The 17046-nt window shown below is 48.7% G+C and overlaps 1 protein-coding gene across 3 annotated transcripts in view; it reads left to right on the top strand.

The window, feature by feature from the left end:
* The window catches only part of snx29 (sorting nexin 29), a 621367-nt gene that overhangs the window by 193476 nt on the left and 410845 nt on the right, over positions 1-17046 (top strand). For all 3 annotated transcript variants that reach the window (XM_072481809.1, XM_072481808.1, XM_072481810.1), the window contains one exon: positions 2024-2109. In XM_072481809.1, coding sequence (XP_072337910.1) covers positions 2024-2109 — 86 coding nt within the window. The remainder of the gene's footprint in view (positions 1-2023; positions 2110-17046) is intronic.

Raw genomic sequence — 17046 nt, 5'->3', positions numbered from 1 at the left:
AGGCAGAAGTGCCGAGTGGATGATCCACTTTGGCCCCCTGTGGAGGTCCCCTGCATCCCATTGCTAGACTTCAGCCAATTTGATACACGTCACACGATGTCAAGAAACCGCTGAAAGCACTGGATACACAAAACAAACCCCACAAATCCAACCTGGCCATTTACCGCCCCATCACCTGCTCAATCATCAATAAGGTGATGGAAGGGGTCATCAACAATGCCGCTTGCTGAACAATAACCTGCTCACCGAAGCTCAGTTTGGAATTCACCAGGGTCACTCAGCTCCTGACCTCATTACAGCCTTGGTTCAAACATGGTTAAAGGAGCGGAATTCCAAATGTGAGGTGAAAGTGACTAACCTTGTTATCAAGACAGCGTTTGAATCAACTCTGTTCCAGAACACCACTGCAGGAATTCCTCAGTTTAGTGTCCTAGGCCCATTAATCCTCATTTGCTTCATCAATGACCTTCCTTCCAACATAAGGCCAGAAATGTGGATGCTCGTTGACAATTGCACAATGTTCAGTACCATTCATGATTCCTCAGGTGGCTGGTGCAGTCCACATCCAAATGACGCAAGACCTAGAAAATATCCATGCTTGGGCTGATAAGTAGCAACGAACTTTCATGCCACGTAAGTGCCAAGCAATGACCATCCCCTACGAGAGAGAATCTAACCCTCTCCCATGACATTCAAAGGCATTACCATTGCTGAATCCCCCATTGTCAACATCCTGGAGGTTACTATTGACTAGAAACTAAACTGGACTAGCCATAAAGTAGATAGAAGAGCAGGTCAGAGGCTAAGAATCCTGTGGCGGGTATCTCTCCTCCTGACTCCTCAAAGCCTGCCCACCATCTACAAGGCACAATTCAGGAGTGTAATGGAATACTCTCCATTTTCCTGGATGAGTGCAGTTCCAACAACACTCAAGAAACTCAACACCATCCAGGACAAAGCATGAAGCTTGATTGGCATCCCTTCCACAAACATTCACTCCCTCCACCAATGATGCACAGTGGTAGCAGTGTGTACCAGCTACAGGATGCACTGCAGCAACTCACCAAGGCTGCTGGGACAGCACCTTCCAAACTCATGCTACCATCTGGAAGGAAGAGGGCAGTGGACACATGTGAACATCGCCACCTACAGGTTCCCTTCCAAGTCAGCCACCATCCTGACTTGGACATATATCCCCTTTCCTTCACTGTTGCTGGGTCAAAATCCTGGAACTCCTTCCCTAAACGCACTGTGGGTGTACCTACACCACATGGATCGTCACGGTTTAGGAATGCTGTTCACCACCACCTTCTCGGGGGTAATTAGGGACGGGCACCAAACGTTGGTCTCTCCAGCGCCGCCCACATCCCTTGAATTAATGAAAAAAAATCTTTGCGGATGCCTTCACTAGGGTGAATGTGGCAAATAGGAATGGAACATAATGATGAGGATTTGAATTTCCCTGATATATCCAGCCTGTTTTAATTTTAGAAAAATCAGAGAAGGTGGAGAATATGTTTTCATAACTTGGGTGTCTCTAAACCAAATGGTTTGCAACGGTTCAAGAAAGTGGCTTAACACCACCTTCTCGAGGGCAATTAGTGATGGGCAAAAAATGCCGCCCGAGCCATTGACGTTCACACCCCAACAACGAATAAAAACAAAAAGCTGCTGTATGAGAAAATGGGAGTGGTGGTTTTGATCCAAAATTATCGAACTCAGTATTGAGTTTGTAAGGCTGTAAAGTGCCTATTCAAAAAGTAAAGTGCTGTTGCTCAAGCTTAGGTTGAACTTCATTGTAGAGCAACGTACATCACTTCCGAAGGAGCATTGTGTTAACTCAATAATCAAATACATTAAAGGTATTTTACAAAATATATTTATAAAGTAACCGGTCTTGCAGTACCTAACTGCTGAGTATATTGAAAATACATTGTAAGGTTAAGCCCTATTGTGCAATAATAAGGTTTTCATTTAAATTCACATTATTTTTGTTACTAATGAACTTCTTTGGTGCCTACAGGGAAAACGAAGTGTTAAAGGTGCAGTTGAAGAAGTATGTCGGAGCTGTCCAAATGCTGAAGCGGGAAGGAGGCCAAGTGAATGATGGTAAGGATGTAGCACCAGCCTTTAGAGAGGTGGTGTATTAAATTAACTTAAAAATTGTAACAGTGAAGACCAGGTATAGTTAGTCCAGATTTAGCAGCAGTAATGATGGCAAAACTGACAGCATTTGCTGTTGTTGAACATTCAGAATGAACATAACTTCTGGCATTTGACCATGCAGTCAAATACGGAAATCGAAACATTACTTTCAGTGATTCCCTACTCTACTGTTGAAGACTCTGTAGACTGCAATCAATTGGAAGTTACTGAACTAACGAGAACTTCCCCTTTTATGCTGTAATATTGCTTTTACGGCTTGATAATGTGACACAACTGGCTTATTGGCAGTGTACCAAGTTATAAACATGCTGAGTAACATCCCTGGCCCTTAGGAACTAATTTCATATATTGTGTATTATCAAATTCTTTCACAATAAAAACAAAAAAATGCTGGAAATACTCAGCAGGTCAGGCAGCATCAATAGAGAGAAACAGAGTTAACATTTCAGGTTGGGATGACTTTTCATCAGAACTGATTTTGAATCTGAACGGCAGCTCTGTTCTCTCTCCACAGATGCTGTCAGACCTGCTGAGTTTTTCCAGCGTTTCTGTTTTCACTCATTTTATCCATACGCTTTGCATGTTTTAGATGCAAATTTGTGATGCAAAGATGAAGGGGCGTCAGGGGTTTTAAATTTAATTTGCTCAAAGTAAAAGATTGGTGCAACTGTTGAGTTGGAGATTGAACCAGACTGAACATTACGTGAATAGAACCAGGGGTATGGAACAGGAACAATTCTGAGGCATCACGGTAGAGTTATTGAGGCTGAAGAGCTGAATCCAGAAAGGACAGAATCCTCTGGAGTCTGGAAGAAATGGGAGAGTGACAAATAATCAGGGGTTGTTTGACATCCACTGAAACCTTCCCAACAATCTTGGTGCCTTTCGCTCTTCTACTGCTTTATTTATTCATTTCTACTTTCAATGAATTTGAATTGAGTTTCTTGCGATACATGGTACTCAGCTAGCCAAAATATTAATTAAAGTTTTAATTTCCTGGATCCATTTCACTTATAAATTTCCTGGATCCATTTCATCTATAAAGTTCCCACTAAGGAAATAATGTTAAGTGCCATCATCTCTGTAACACACCCTTTACGATACAGCACTTTTTGTTGGCTGAAATGATAGCTTTTTAACATTTCAGAATGCAGAGAAAGCAGCAGCATTTTTTCCTTTTCATGGCATTCAATCCCCAACTTACTTGGAATGCTTCTTTGTTTTTCTTAGTTTTATTATTAAATAATGATTGGTGTGCAATTAACCTTTTTAGTTAAGTTTTCTGTGGTTGAATATTACTGTGCTTCTTTAATCTTCGACAGTACTTATAACAAACTTTAAAACAGGGATTTCTAACAAAACAAATCTTGTCTTGTTTTCTAACACTTTGTGACTGTAGCATATACTATTATTGATGCATTGCTACCAAGCTTGCTGCTTTGCATTCTTTAATTATGTAATATAAACTTCATTTAGGTCAGCTGTCAAAGCAGCATTGCCACTCGTGCCTTTAAAATGTTTGTTCCAGGTCCTTTTATTGTATTCTATCAAATTCAGCCCGTAATGGTTTTTGAAGCAATTTTGCTCTACAGTGAAGTAATTCTAGCAAACTTAAATGAATAAGATTTGACATATAGCTAATGCTAAAAGGATGCATAGATAGCGGTTCATTCATCTTAAATGTCTAAATATTGATGATCAAAACCATGCTGTTGGTCTAAGTGTTTATTTAGTACAGCATTTTACTGTCATTTATTGTAACTGAAATGTCGGCATCCAAATTATCGTAACAGTGCTTCTTCAAAATTTTGGACACACATAAATCTTGGAACATTTGAAAGGCACAAATAGTAATAATAAATCAACCATTGCTAAATCATTGTTAAGATTTGAAATGACTTGAAATGTTTTAGTGCTCTTAAATGCAGGAAAATACAGCCTGTCGAAGAACTAGCATATGTATCTTGTCTTGGATCTTGACAACCCCATACTTCTTGTGGGTTTCATGTATTATTTATCAAATCTTTCTTAAAGTAACACTTTTAGTTGAGACAATTACAGCCAATATTATTTCATGGGGTGCATCACTGATGACTTTGTGGATTAGGTCAGTGTGATGACCCTCTCGTATCAAATCCCTGTGATTAGGATTTTAAAATTACTTTCTTCAACGTATTGTAGAAATACTTTTAATTCTCAGGTTACTATTCATCAGATGTTGTGAGCTGGCGTGGAATAGTTGCTCAGAAGTGTTATCACACTAATAATAGGTAATTTGCTCCGTGGATATGATTGTAACTTCACTGCCCTAGTGATGCTGTGTGAAAATCAGCAATGCTTTTTCATGATGTGCGAAATAATAGCTGATGTTTGACACCAGTATGTGGTGCTAAATAATTTATTTTAAGATGAAAGCAAATTACTGTGGATTCTGGGATCTGAAACAAAAACAGGAAATGCTGGAAAACCTCAGCAGGTCTGGCAGCATCTGTGGAGAGAGAACAGAGCTAATGTTCCCAGTCTGGGTGACTCTTATTTTAAAAGCTGCTGATGCCTCTCTACGGAATAAGTGATGAATTCAAGTTCTGTCATTTTGTACCAACGGCCATTTTACCTTAGCACTGACAAGATGTAAGCTCACCCAACTGCATAGAGGGTCTTCCATAACTAATAATTCTCTAGAAAGCCAATTCTACGCTTTGTTTGTGGGAATTATTGCTTTAGCAGTCCCAAAGAACTTTAAGTCCCAACTAGCAGTAAATTATATAGATTAAAAGCTTATTGCAGTGGGAGATGGTGTTCGCCGTTTGCTTCTTTGCTGAGAAAGTTCTTCATTGCTCACTTGTAAAGGCTTAACAGTAGCACTCAGATGCTAGTAAAAGTACTTGTGTTAATGCTATATTTGGTGCAGCATAAGTGTCTGAAATAAATTGTTCCACCATTATGTTGTTAAAGCTATACACTTATTTAAAAAAATACACTATTTAATTGTAATAGGCAGTGAAATGATATACATCCAATGATGAGGCACAGAAGCATTTCAGCTCATGTCAAATTCTGATTTTCAGTCCGGTTAGCCTGCCAACTATTATTGACAGCCACCACTGCCAAAAAAAACTTTGCTGAGTGAAACCTTTTCGTACGAACTCCACTTACGTATGCTGCACAAGTTAATGCACTCTAGTGTGCTAAAAAAGAATTAATATCTTGTGATTTAGATGGTATATTTTGATTTTGCAATGTCATTTGCATCCCTCACTGTTATTGTTATAATATGGCAATATCGGAGAACGTGCAGACTCCGCACAGACAGTGACCCAAGCCGGGAATCGAACTTGGGAACCTGGTGCTGTGAAGCAACAGTGCTAACCACTGCGCTACCATGCCTCCCTAGTGAGCGGCGCTGGTGAGGCCAACATTTATTGCCCAACCCTAGTTGCCCTTCAGAAGGTGGTGGTGAATTGTCTTCTTGAACCGCTGCTGTCCTTTGATACTTCATATCTGTAACGTGCTTTAAGGTGTCTGGTGTTCGTGAAAAACACTGTAAAATATGGCAGTTGAGTTCAAATCCATCTTGGAAAATTGTAAAATTTTGAGTGAAAATACTTCATTAATATCCTTGAGAAAACTGTCTCTGCCCTTCAAGTGAATCCAGCATTTTGCTTAATTGACTGACTGTTTATACCATCGAATATGGTATAGCCAGCCACTTAGTTGAAGAAGTGCGCACCGCATATCTGAGCAATTGACAACAAACAACATGGTCTTGCTAATATTCTCATGTCCCATAAGGCTTGTGTTGGTAATCCCCAGTGTTTCAAAACAAATTATGTAAAAGTAAGGGCAGCACAGTGGTTAGCTCTGCTGTCTAACAACTCCAGGGTCCCGGGTTCGATTGCAGCCTTGGGTGGCTTTCTGTGTGGAGTTTGCGCTTTCTCTCCATGTCTGCGTGGGTTTCCTCCGGGTGCTCCTGTTACCTCCCACGCCCAGGGATGTGCAGGTTATTATAGAATCATAGAATTTACACTGCAGAAGGAGGCAATTCGGCCCATCGAGTCTGCACCGGCCCTTGGAAAGAGCACCCTACCCAAACCCACACCTTCACCCTATACCAGTAACCCCACCCAATCTTTTGGACACTAAGGGCAATTTAGCATGGCCAATCCACCTAACCTGAACATCTTTGGACTGTGGGAGGAAACCGGAGCACTTGGAAGAAACCCACACAGACACGGAGAGAACGTGCAGACTCTGCACGGACAGTGACCCAAGCCGGGAATCGAACCTGGGAGGATTGGCCATGCTAAATTGCCCCTTAGCGTCAACAAGGTTAGGTGGGGTTAGTGGTTTATGGAGATGGGGTGGAGCTGTGTGCTTGAGTAGGGTGCTCTATCCAAGGGCCGGTGCAGACTCGATGGGCCGAATGGCCTGCTTTTGTGCTATAAATTCTATGATTCTATGATAAACACAGACGCTTTTATTCCTGTTCTATCCTTTAACACCCATCTTAAATTCCCACTTCTTTGACCAAGCTTTTGGTTACCACTCCTCAGATTTCTTTCTTTAGCTTGGTGTCCATTTTACAGTCATAGAGGTTTACAGCACAAAAAAGTCCCTTCTGCCCATCACGTCTGCGCAGGACAAAAGCAACCACCTAACTGTTCTAATCTCATTTTCCAGCAAGAACAAAGAGAACAACGAACAATAGAACACAGGAACAGGCCCTTCGGCCCTCCAAGCCTGTACCGGTCATGATACCAACCTTGGCCAAAGCCCTCAGCACTTCCTTGTGCCATATCCCTCTGTACCCATCCTATCAATGGGCTGAATGGCCTCCTTCTGCACTATAGGGATTCTATAAATTGGTAGCTGCTGAAGAGCCATATGAAGTTTCAGCATAATTTCCTTGCTTTTATACCAATACCACTGTTTACGAAAGTATATATAGATCATCGATTTCTAAAAATGAATATTCCAGATGCTTACTAATTATAATAATATATACTAGAATTACAAATCAATACACCGATCCTACATTACACCAAATTACCTATGATTGTAATCATTTAAGTACTTCATTGAGGACGTACATCATGCAGGGATTAGGGCTACATTTGGTACCTTTCTATCTTCTTGTTTGTAGGGTTTCTCTTTTTTGACATGAAGGGAGTCTGTTTTATGGCTGGTACAAAAGGTCTAAGATCAATCTCACCGTGTGCTTCAGCATTCTTTTGATCTGGGCGATTTGCACGTGTAAGAGACCAGGGTGCCGTAGAAGCGCCTCATATTTGGCCAAGAGACTGATGAACCTAGTGTAGGTCAACAATAGGTCCTAGATAGGGGGTCTGAAATGGTTGTGAGATCTGAGAACGAACATCTGCTTATTATTTTTTTTCAACATACCGTTCACTTGGGCATCCCACTTCAAGTCAGCTTAAATGTGTACTCCCAGGATTTTAAAGGCTTTTACCCCTGTAATTGCCTAACTTTATGTCGAGGGACATGTTTACTGAAGTCTGCCTGCATGGCATTACATTTACTTTAACTGTATGCTGTTTCCCCCACACCATTCTTTGAGAGTTCCCTCAACTTCATTGACCACACCCTGCGGCATAGACTCCTCAACTGTTATATAATCCACCTATTTCCAGTTTTTGAGCAGAAGAGAGAATACCATTAAGAAGAGTAGAAAAGGCCGGGGTCGCGGGGGGAGGCCGAGGTCGGCCGGAGTTTGCTGACTTCTGGGAGTAGCGTGGGGGGTGCGATTGCGCTGGCTTGGGATCTAGCGGGGGGAGGGAGGGGTTGGCTGGGTTGCTGCTGCTGGGGAGAGGGGGGAGCTGCTGTGGGAGGGGGGGGGTCGGGGCGGGGGGGCGCCGCCTGGGGGATGCGGCTGCGTGGGGACCGGGTGGGGAGCTGGATCGAGGGGGGAGGTGGCTGGTCGTCAAGGGGGGTGGGGAGCCCCCCAGCCCGGTTGATCACGTGGAGTGTGGGAGGGCTGAACGGGCCGGTTGGGAGGGCACGGGTGCTCGCACACCTAGGGAAACTTGGGGCAGATGTGGTTGTGCTTCGGGAGACGCATCTGGGGCTGGCGGACCGGGTTGGACTTCGCGGGGGATGGGTGGGGCAGGTGTTTCATTCGGGGCTGGATGCGTGGAACAGGGGGGTGGCTGTGCTGGTGGGGAAGCTGGTAATGTTTGAGGCGAAGACTGGTGGCGGATGGTGGGGGCGGGTGCGTGATGGTGGGTGGCGGACTGCAGGGGGAGGCGGTGGTGTTGGTGGGCGTGTGTGCCCCGGGCTGGGATGGTGCCGGTTTTGTGGGGCCTGTGTTGGGGCGCGTCCCGGGCCTGGAGGCGGGAAGGTTGGTAATGGGTGGAGACTTTGGTGCGGTGCTGGACCTGGGGCTGGGCGGGTCGAGGTCCGGGGCCGGAGGGGGGCCGGCTGCAGCTGGGGTGCTTGGGGATTTTGTGGTGCAGATGGGAGGAGTGGATCCTTGGGGATTTGGTGGGCCTGGGGGTGGGGAGTTTTCGTTTTTCTCCTGTGTACATAGGGTATTTTCGCGAATGGATTTTTTTGTTTTGGGGGGGGGGGGGGCACTGGTCCCGGGGGTGACGGGGGCGGAGTGCACGGCTGTGGCCGTCTCGGATCATGCCCCACGCTGGGTGGACCTGGAGATGGGGGAGGAGGGACAGCGGCTTCCGCCCTGGAGAGTGGACATGGGATTGTTGGCGGGTGGGGGGGTGTGTTGAAGGGTGCTTGGAGGTTGGTGATGGTGGGGGTGGTCTGGGGGCATTGGGGGCGGTGGTTGGAGGGGCCTGGTGTCTGTTGGGGCACATGGAGGGGGGCGGGGGGGTGGGGAAAGGGAGCGGTTGTTGAAAGAACTGCTGAGGGTGGACAGACGGTGCGCGGGGGCACCGGAGGGGGGACAGTGCGGGGGGGGGGGCAAGGGCTGCTTGTGGAGTTTGGCTTGTTGACTGCGGGTGGGGCAGAGGCGCGTGGAGGAGGGCACAGGGTGTGCGGTGTGGGTGTGGGGGGGGGGCGAGTAGGTTGTTGGCCCATCGCCTGGGGGGGGGGGGGGGGGGGATTGGTGGGGGGAGGTGGAGCAGGGAGAGTGAGTGGAGTGTTCGGGGCATTTTGTGAGGGATTGTATGGGGCGCAGCCCCCGGGCGGGAGGGGGGGAATGATGTGCTTTCTGGATCGGCTGGGGTTTCCTGGGGTGGAGGAGCGGGGAGGGTGGGGCTGGGGGTGCGGATTGGGACGGAGGGGGTGGTGGGGGGGATTGGGGGCATGCGGGCGGGGGGGGGCCCCGGGGCCAGACGGATTCCCAGTTGAATTCTGTGGGGGGTGTTTGGACTTGCTGGCCCCGCTGCAGGTGGGGGCCTTTGATGGGGCGAGGGGGGTGGGGGGGGCGGCGGTGTCGCTCCTCCTGGGGAGGGGGGGGGACCCGCTGCGGTGCGGGTCGTGCAGGCCCATTTCCCTCCTGGATGTGGATGCTGGGATTCTGGCCAGGGTGGTGGCGGTGGGGGTGGGGGATTGTGTCCCGGGGGTGGTCCGTGGGGACCGGGCTGGGTTTGTGGGGGGGAGACAGCTGGATACGGGTGTGCGGGGGCTGCTGGGGGTGGTGGTGGTGCCCCCGCCGGGGGGGGGGGGGGGGGGGGGGGGGGCGGCGGATGTGGTGGTGGCGATGGATGCTGAGAGGGCATTTGGTGGAGTGGAGTGGGATTATTTGTGGGAGGTGTTGAGGAGATTTGGCTTTGGGGACGGGTGTATCGGGTGGGTACAGTTGCTGTGTGGGGCCCCGGTGGCGAGCGTGGTCGCGGGTGGACGGGGGTCTGGCTGTTTTCGGCTCCATGGGGGGACGGGGCGGGGATGTCCTCTGTCCCCGTTGTTGTTTGCACTGGCGATTGAGCCCCTGGCCGTGGCGCTGGGGGATTCCGGGAGGTGGAGGGGAGTGCTTGGGGGGGGGAGGGGAACACCGGGTGTCTCTGTGTGCGGACGATTTGTTGCTGTGTGTGGCGGGCCCGGCGGAGGGGATGCCGGGGATGGTGCAGGTGCTTGGGGAGTTTGGGGACTTTTCGGGGTGTGGACTGAGCATGGGGAGGGGTGGGTTGTTTGTGGTGCACCCGGGGGAGCGGGGCGGAGGGATGGAGGATTTGCCGTTGGGGGGATGGCAGGGAACTTCTGGTGCCTGGGGATCCAGGTGGCCGGGAGTTGGGGTGCATTGCATAGGTTTTGGTTTGGCACGGTTGGTGGAGCGGATGGAGGAGGATTTTGGGGGGGGTGGGACATGGTGTCCTTGTCATTGGCGGGTGGGGTGCGGGCGGTTGGAGTGGTGGTCCTCCCGAGATTCCTTTTTGTGTTCCGGTGCCTCCCGGTGGTGATTGCGAGGGCTTTTTTCAAGGGAATTGAGAGGAGCGTTGTGGGTTTTGTGTGGGCTGGGGGGACCCCGGGAGTGGGGCGGGGATTCTTGCAGCGTGGTGGGGACGGGAGGGGACTGGCACTACTGAGCCTAAGTGAGTACTACTGGGCCGCCGGTGTTTCGGTGGTGTGTGGGTGGATGGGGGGGAGGGGGCGGCGTGGGGGGGAGTGGGGAGGGCGTCCTGCGGGGGGACTGGCCTGCAGGCGGTGGTGGCGGCGCCGTTGCTGTTCTCGCCGGGGAGGTGCACCGCGGGCCCGGTGGTGGTGGCTGCATTGAGGGTTTGGGGCGGTGGAGACGGCGTGGGGGGGGGGGGAAACGGGAGCTTCGGTGCGGTCCCCGATGGGAGGCGATCATGGGTTCGTTCCGGGGAGAATGGGGGGGGGGGGGGGGGTTTGGAGCGTGGCGGGGAGCTGGGGTGGTGCAGTTGCGGGATCTGTTTGTGGATGGGACGTTTGCGAGTTTGGGGGCGCTGGCGGGGGAGTGTGGGTTGCCCCAAGGGAATGCATTTCGGTGTGTGCGGTTGGGGGCTTTTGCGGGGCGGCGGGTGGGGGGGTTCCCGCGGCTCTCGGCGCAGGGGGTGCGGGATGGAGTGGTCTCTGAGACGTGGGTGGGGGACGGTGGGGTGGCGGACATGTGCGGGGGGCTGGGGAACGAGGGGGAGATCGTGGTGGATGGGGTGGGGGGGGGGAGCTGGGGGAGGAGATTGGGGAGGGGCTGTGGGCGGATGCCCTGCGTGGGGTGGACTCGTCGTCCTCGTGTGCCAGGCTGGGCCTGGTGCGGTTTGGGGTGCTGCGCGGGGCGCGTGTGACTGGAGCACGGCTTAGTGGATTTTTTGGGGTGGAGGATGGGTGTGCGGGGTGCTCGGGGGGCCCAGCGAATCACGCCCACGTGTTCTGGTCGTGCCCGGTGCTGCGGGGGTTCTGGGTGGGGGTGGCGGGGGTGGTGGGGGTCCGGGTTGAGCCAAGCTGGGGGTTGGCTGTGTTTGGGGTTGCAGAGGAGCCGGGGGTGCGGGGGGCGAGAGAGGCTGCCGTGTTGGCCTTTGCGTCCCTTGTGGCCCGGCGCGGGATGTTGTTGGTGTGGAGGGGGGCCGGGCCCCCGGGTGTGGAGACCTGGATGGGCGATATGGCAGGGTTCGTGGGGTTGGAACGGGTTAGGTTCGTGTTGGAGGGTTCGGCTCGGGGGTTCACCGGGCGGTGGCGGCCGTTCGTCGACTGCCTCGCGGAGGGATGGAGGGAGTGGGGGGGAGGTGGATGGCGGCGGCGGCCCGGGGGGGGGGGGGAGGGGGGGGGAGGAATCGGACAGACTCTCAGGGATGTTATTGTGTATGTATAGGTATTTGGTATGTGTAATTGTGTGTTGGATTGTTGGACTGTAATTTTGGAGAGTGTTTATTTTGGGCGAGGCAGTTGCCATTTAGTTTTGTTTTTTTTGTTTTTGTTTATATATATATTGTTTGTTTGGGACTGGCCACGGCTATTTATATTGCTTTATTGTTGTGTAAGGGAAACGCTGCGTATTGTTATGTTTGGCCAAAAAACCCGAATAAAATATATTTTTAAAAAAAGAAGAGTAGAAAAATAATTGGCCTATAGATGTGCACCCTGCTGAGTGCAATCAGCGAGCAAGCCAGCAATCCATTGGATAAGAATTTTATATACGTTTAACTTTATCAGTGTCTTAGGGCAGCACGGTAGCACAGTGGTTAGCACGGTTGCTTTCACAGCGCCAGGGTCCCAGGTTTGATTCCTGGCTTGGGTCACTGTCTGTGCAGAGTCGGCACGTTTTCCCCGGGTGCTCCGGTTTCTTCCCACAGTCCAAAGATGTGCAGATTAGATGGATTGGCCATGCTAAATTGCCCTTAGTGTCCAAAACAAAGGTTTGGTGGGGTTGCTGGGTTATGGGGATAGGGTGGAGGTGTGGGGCTTAAGTGGGGTGCTCTTTCCAAGAGCCAGTGCAGACTCGATGGGCCGAATGGCCTCCTTCTGCACTGTAAATTCTATGTTAACCACAGCTGTATGATCAACCCTCTCGAATGTTCTTACGATCTTATTATATGCAACAGCCAGTTATAAAAAGGTTTTAATTTTTATGCAGAAAAATGATTAAACTGGTACTTGGGAGGCTTTCAGTCAACCCAGACTGTTTTATGCAATCGTTATGGTAACGATGCTAAGCAAAAGTATATGAGTGACAGACTTACTGGAGTGTCAAGAAAATGCAGACTTCAATTATTTGTCAATCCCAGTTGAGTATCCGAAAAGAAACGAGGTTGTGATCTGAAGCTATATCCATTTTTAAAACCTCTAGCATAGCTTAATATTGCTGCAGAAATGTTCTTGTTGCATAGGCTGTATGTTAAAATATTAATATTTAATAATAATAGCTTTACATCTACTGCGGGTTTCATATTTCGTATGTACTTTGTGTGTTAAGTCTTGGGGATCATGCAAGAGTATTACTTTGAACAGTAAGATATGCTTACCATTGTATTTACTCAAGGTTCTCGTGACACTTGGGTTGGAATCTGCTGCTGTTAGAATATTTTCATGCATGCAGATAATTTCTAGGTTCCGACACCACAGGGTCTGCATTATGCTGTCTGGTGTGATCTTATCTGCTGGACAATTAAGGGTGGTAGGCAGTTTTCTTTGTTTTTAATTTAGAGTACCCAATTCATTTTTTCCAATTAAGGGCAATTTAGCGTGTCCAATCCACCTAGCCTGCACATCTTTGGGTTGTGGGGGCGAAACCCACGCAAACATGGGGAGAATGTGCAAACTCCACATGGACAGTGACCCAAAGCCGGGATCGAACCTGGGACCTCGGCTCCGTGAGGCAGCAGAGCTAACCCACTGCGCCACCGTGCTGCCCGCAGGCGGTTTTCTGAAGCTGTCGGGGCTGGCATTGGCTGGCAACCCCGCCGGGCGACATGAGCGCTGCTGGAGCAGGAAGGCCATTAGAAGGGCACCTCAGCGAGGAGTCACTGTCAGAAATGTGAATAAAGTTCCTCAAGTAAAGGGACCCAAATCTGGTGGGGCCATCAGAATGAAAGGGAAGCCCCTTCAGCGGCTTTGTTTCTGTTGAGGATGTGGTCGATCATTCCCGTGGCCCCTTCATGGATCAGGGAACCACGAGGACCACCAGGCGATGCAACAAATAGTGTCTCTGTCTTTTCCTCCCAGTGTTTAGACAAGATTACTGTTCAGTCCATTTAGAGTTTTAATTTTGTTTACTTTTAGTATTGACTTTTCCCCTGAAGTTTCCTTCTCATTGCCTCCCTTCATCAAGCTGCTTGTGTTGAATGAGTACCTTTTTCTGAGATGTGCTAATTTCTGATGGGTCAAAAGTAAAATGGAAGGAACAGCAAGGAAATCTGTGCCGGAAGATACACGAAGCGAGGACCCTTTGGGTATTTAAAAGGAGTGTATGATAGACTAAAGAAAGTAATGTGTCTTTAAGTCTAAAGAATTGCACTCCTCAGATCTTGCAGCGGAAAGAAGATCATTGATGGAGACAACCAGATGTAATGCTGGCCAGCGAAGAGCTGGATGCACAGTCATCTATAAACCAGTTTGAAAAGTCGGACAGCTCCCTAGAATGAGGAAAACATGGAATTCCAGCAGGACTGGAAAATGATAGGGCATGTTGCCCTTGTACCTTTGCATCATGTGTTGCTCTCTTTGCTTGTTGCTGAGACGGAGGGGCACCACTGGACATGCGGGACACTAGCGCCATTGCATTATCCAAAAACAATATAATTAAAATATTTGTGTGTGAATTTCCTGCTTCTTTAATGTTTCAGGTAGAGCCATGGTAGGGGTTATCCTTAAAAGATTGCAAATGCATGCTCAATGTGTTTATTAAGAGAGATAGTCTGACTTTGTGCCGGTAGATAATCAAGTGACACGGGGCGCGATCCTCTGGCCACGCTGCGCCGGAAAAGCATCTCACTGCGGCGCAGCGTGGCCGGTGAAAGCCGGGCGACTCTGCTCCCAGGCTCTACCCAGCTCACAAGAGATTCGATCCCCAAAGGGGAATCCCGCCCACAATATGCTGGATCACTTTTAGCAAATCTGCATATTAGAGCGCAGCAGTAAGCCTTACTCTAATGTGCAGATGCCCGAGGTACTTGAGGCTTTGGGATTCAATCCTTTCGCCTCTGATACCTCTGACGATCGCTGATTGGTATTGGTCCCCACAAATGGCAACTTGTGGGGGTCTCCAAGGAGATCGGAGGCCCCCAGCTGCATGTCCTTTGGGCCAGGGGTGCCCCAGCACTGCCAACTGGGCACCCTGGCACTGCCAGCCTGCCACCCTGGCACTGCCAGCCTGCCACCCTGTCAATGGCCCCCTACTTGCGGCGCCTAGTTCGCGCGATTCTCGAGTGATTCTCCGGGGACCAGAGAATCGCAGGAGCGGCGCTGGTCCGAACCTACGGGTTATCAACCATTCTCCCCCCCCGCGCCAAACGCGATTTCGGCGCGGAGGCTCGGAGTATGCAGCCCATGGTCTTTGCAGAAAGGCAGTTACTATGTTTGGAATCCAGAGTATAAACCCGTGTGCTGCAACACCGTAAACAGTATGAAATTTCCCATGTGGAATACATCAAATTGAAGTAGTTACATAAGAAACAGAGAAACATTGTTCTGTGTAAAAAATCTGAAGTTGCACTTTTTCTACACCGTAGCTTACAATTTTCCATCTGATATCATTCCAGAATTTAAGAGGTAATATCTCATGTCAGGTTTGAACTAGATTCTATTTCAGTTCAAGATAGTATCTGTAAATTTAATGCTTTGTCCAGTTATCCCCTTGAGTAAATGGCATCCCGTGTGATTTATATGATTGCTATAGGTTATGTACATGAGTCACATTTGATTTGTCATTTGTGTGTTGTCATTTTTCCTCACTCGTGGAGTAAGTTCGATTCTTTACCATTTCCGTGAGATGTTTGTGGTTTCTGTAACAAGAATTTTTTGAATTTAATAGCTTTTATGTTTTTTTTCGTTTCTCACATTTGTCCCTTCAGTAATACTAGCTCTGCTTGTATCACTTCGAATACTGATCTTGCAATGGATATATATATAGACTAGGAGATTGGGCCAAAATTTGGCAGATGGAGTATAATGCAGTTAAATGTGAGGTTATCTGTTTTTGCCGAAAAAATAGAATGGCAAGTTATCTGAATGGAAATCAGATTCTAGATGCATCTGGGCAGAGGGATCTGGGTGAATCGCAGAAAGTCGGTACGCAGGTACGGCATGTAATTAAAAAGGTAAATGAAATGTTAGCATTTATTGCAAAAAGACTGGAGTATAAAAGTAGAGAAGTGTTGTTGTAATTGTGTAGGGTGTTGGTGAGACCACCGCTAGAGTGTTGTGTCCAGTTTTGGTCTCCTTATTTGAGGGAGGATGTGGTGGCTTTGGAGGCAGTTCAGAGGAGATTCACCAGATTTATTCTGGGGATGAAAAAGTTGACGTATGAGGAGAGATTAAATAGTTTGGGCTTATTCTCGCTGGTGTTTAGAGGGTTGAGAGGGGATCTGGTCGAGGTATATAAAGTACTAGAAGGGATTAAGTAAACATAGACCAAATGTTCCCCCTTGTGAGACAATCTAGAACAAGAGGTCATGGATATAGGTTGAGTGGCAGTAGACTTAGAACTGAGTTGAGGAGGAACTACTTCTCGCAGAGGGTGGTGAATTTGTGGAACTCGCTGCCCTGTAGTGTAGTGGAATCTGAGTCATTTAATGGTTTCAAGAAGGAGATAGATATATTTCTGATAAAAAATGGTCTAAAAGGGATATGGGCAACAGGTGGGGAGGTGGCTTTGAGACCAGGAAGAGATCAGCCATGATCTGATTGAATGGTGAAGCAGGCTCGAAGGGTTGCACTGCCTACATCTGCTCCTAATTCCTATGTCCTATGTTCCCAGAAATAGTAGAGCAAATATTAAGCCTGTTTAATTATTTTGATGCAGAATTCTGCTTGTGCTCGTACATATAATTCTTGAAACGTCTAAGAGAATAATTTGATTTTAAGTGTTATGCTTCTTCCTGATGCGTTCTAGCAGTTACGACATCAAAGTCCCAGAGATGGTTGATTTTTTTTCCAAAAAGCATGTTAATGAGGCCCGCTTTTTAAAATGCCAGGCCTTTAGCCAGAGGGATCAGGCAGCTGGCCCATTATCTCCACCCGCCTGCTGCTCGATAGGGCAGCACGGTAGCACAGTGGATAGCATTGTGGCTTCACAGCGCCAGGGTCCCTGGTTCGATTCCCCGCTGGGTCACTGTCTGTGCGGAGTCTGCACGTTCTCCCCGTGTCTGCGTGGGTTTCCTCCGGGTGCTCCGGTTTCCTCCCATAGTCCAAAGACATGCAGGTTAGGTGGATTGGCCATGCTAAATTGCCCTTAGTGTCCAAAAAGGTTAGGAGGGATTATTGGGTTACGGGGATAGGGTGGAAGTG

Source organism: Scyliorhinus torazame, chromosome 17 (assembly GCF_047496885.1).
Source record: "Scyliorhinus torazame isolate Kashiwa2021f chromosome 17, sScyTor2.1, whole genome shotgun sequence".
NCBI lineage: Eukaryota > Metazoa > Chordata > Chondrichthyes > Carcharhiniformes > Scyliorhinidae > Scyliorhinus > Scyliorhinus torazame.
This window is presented reverse-complemented; position numbering and strand designations above follow the sequence as displayed.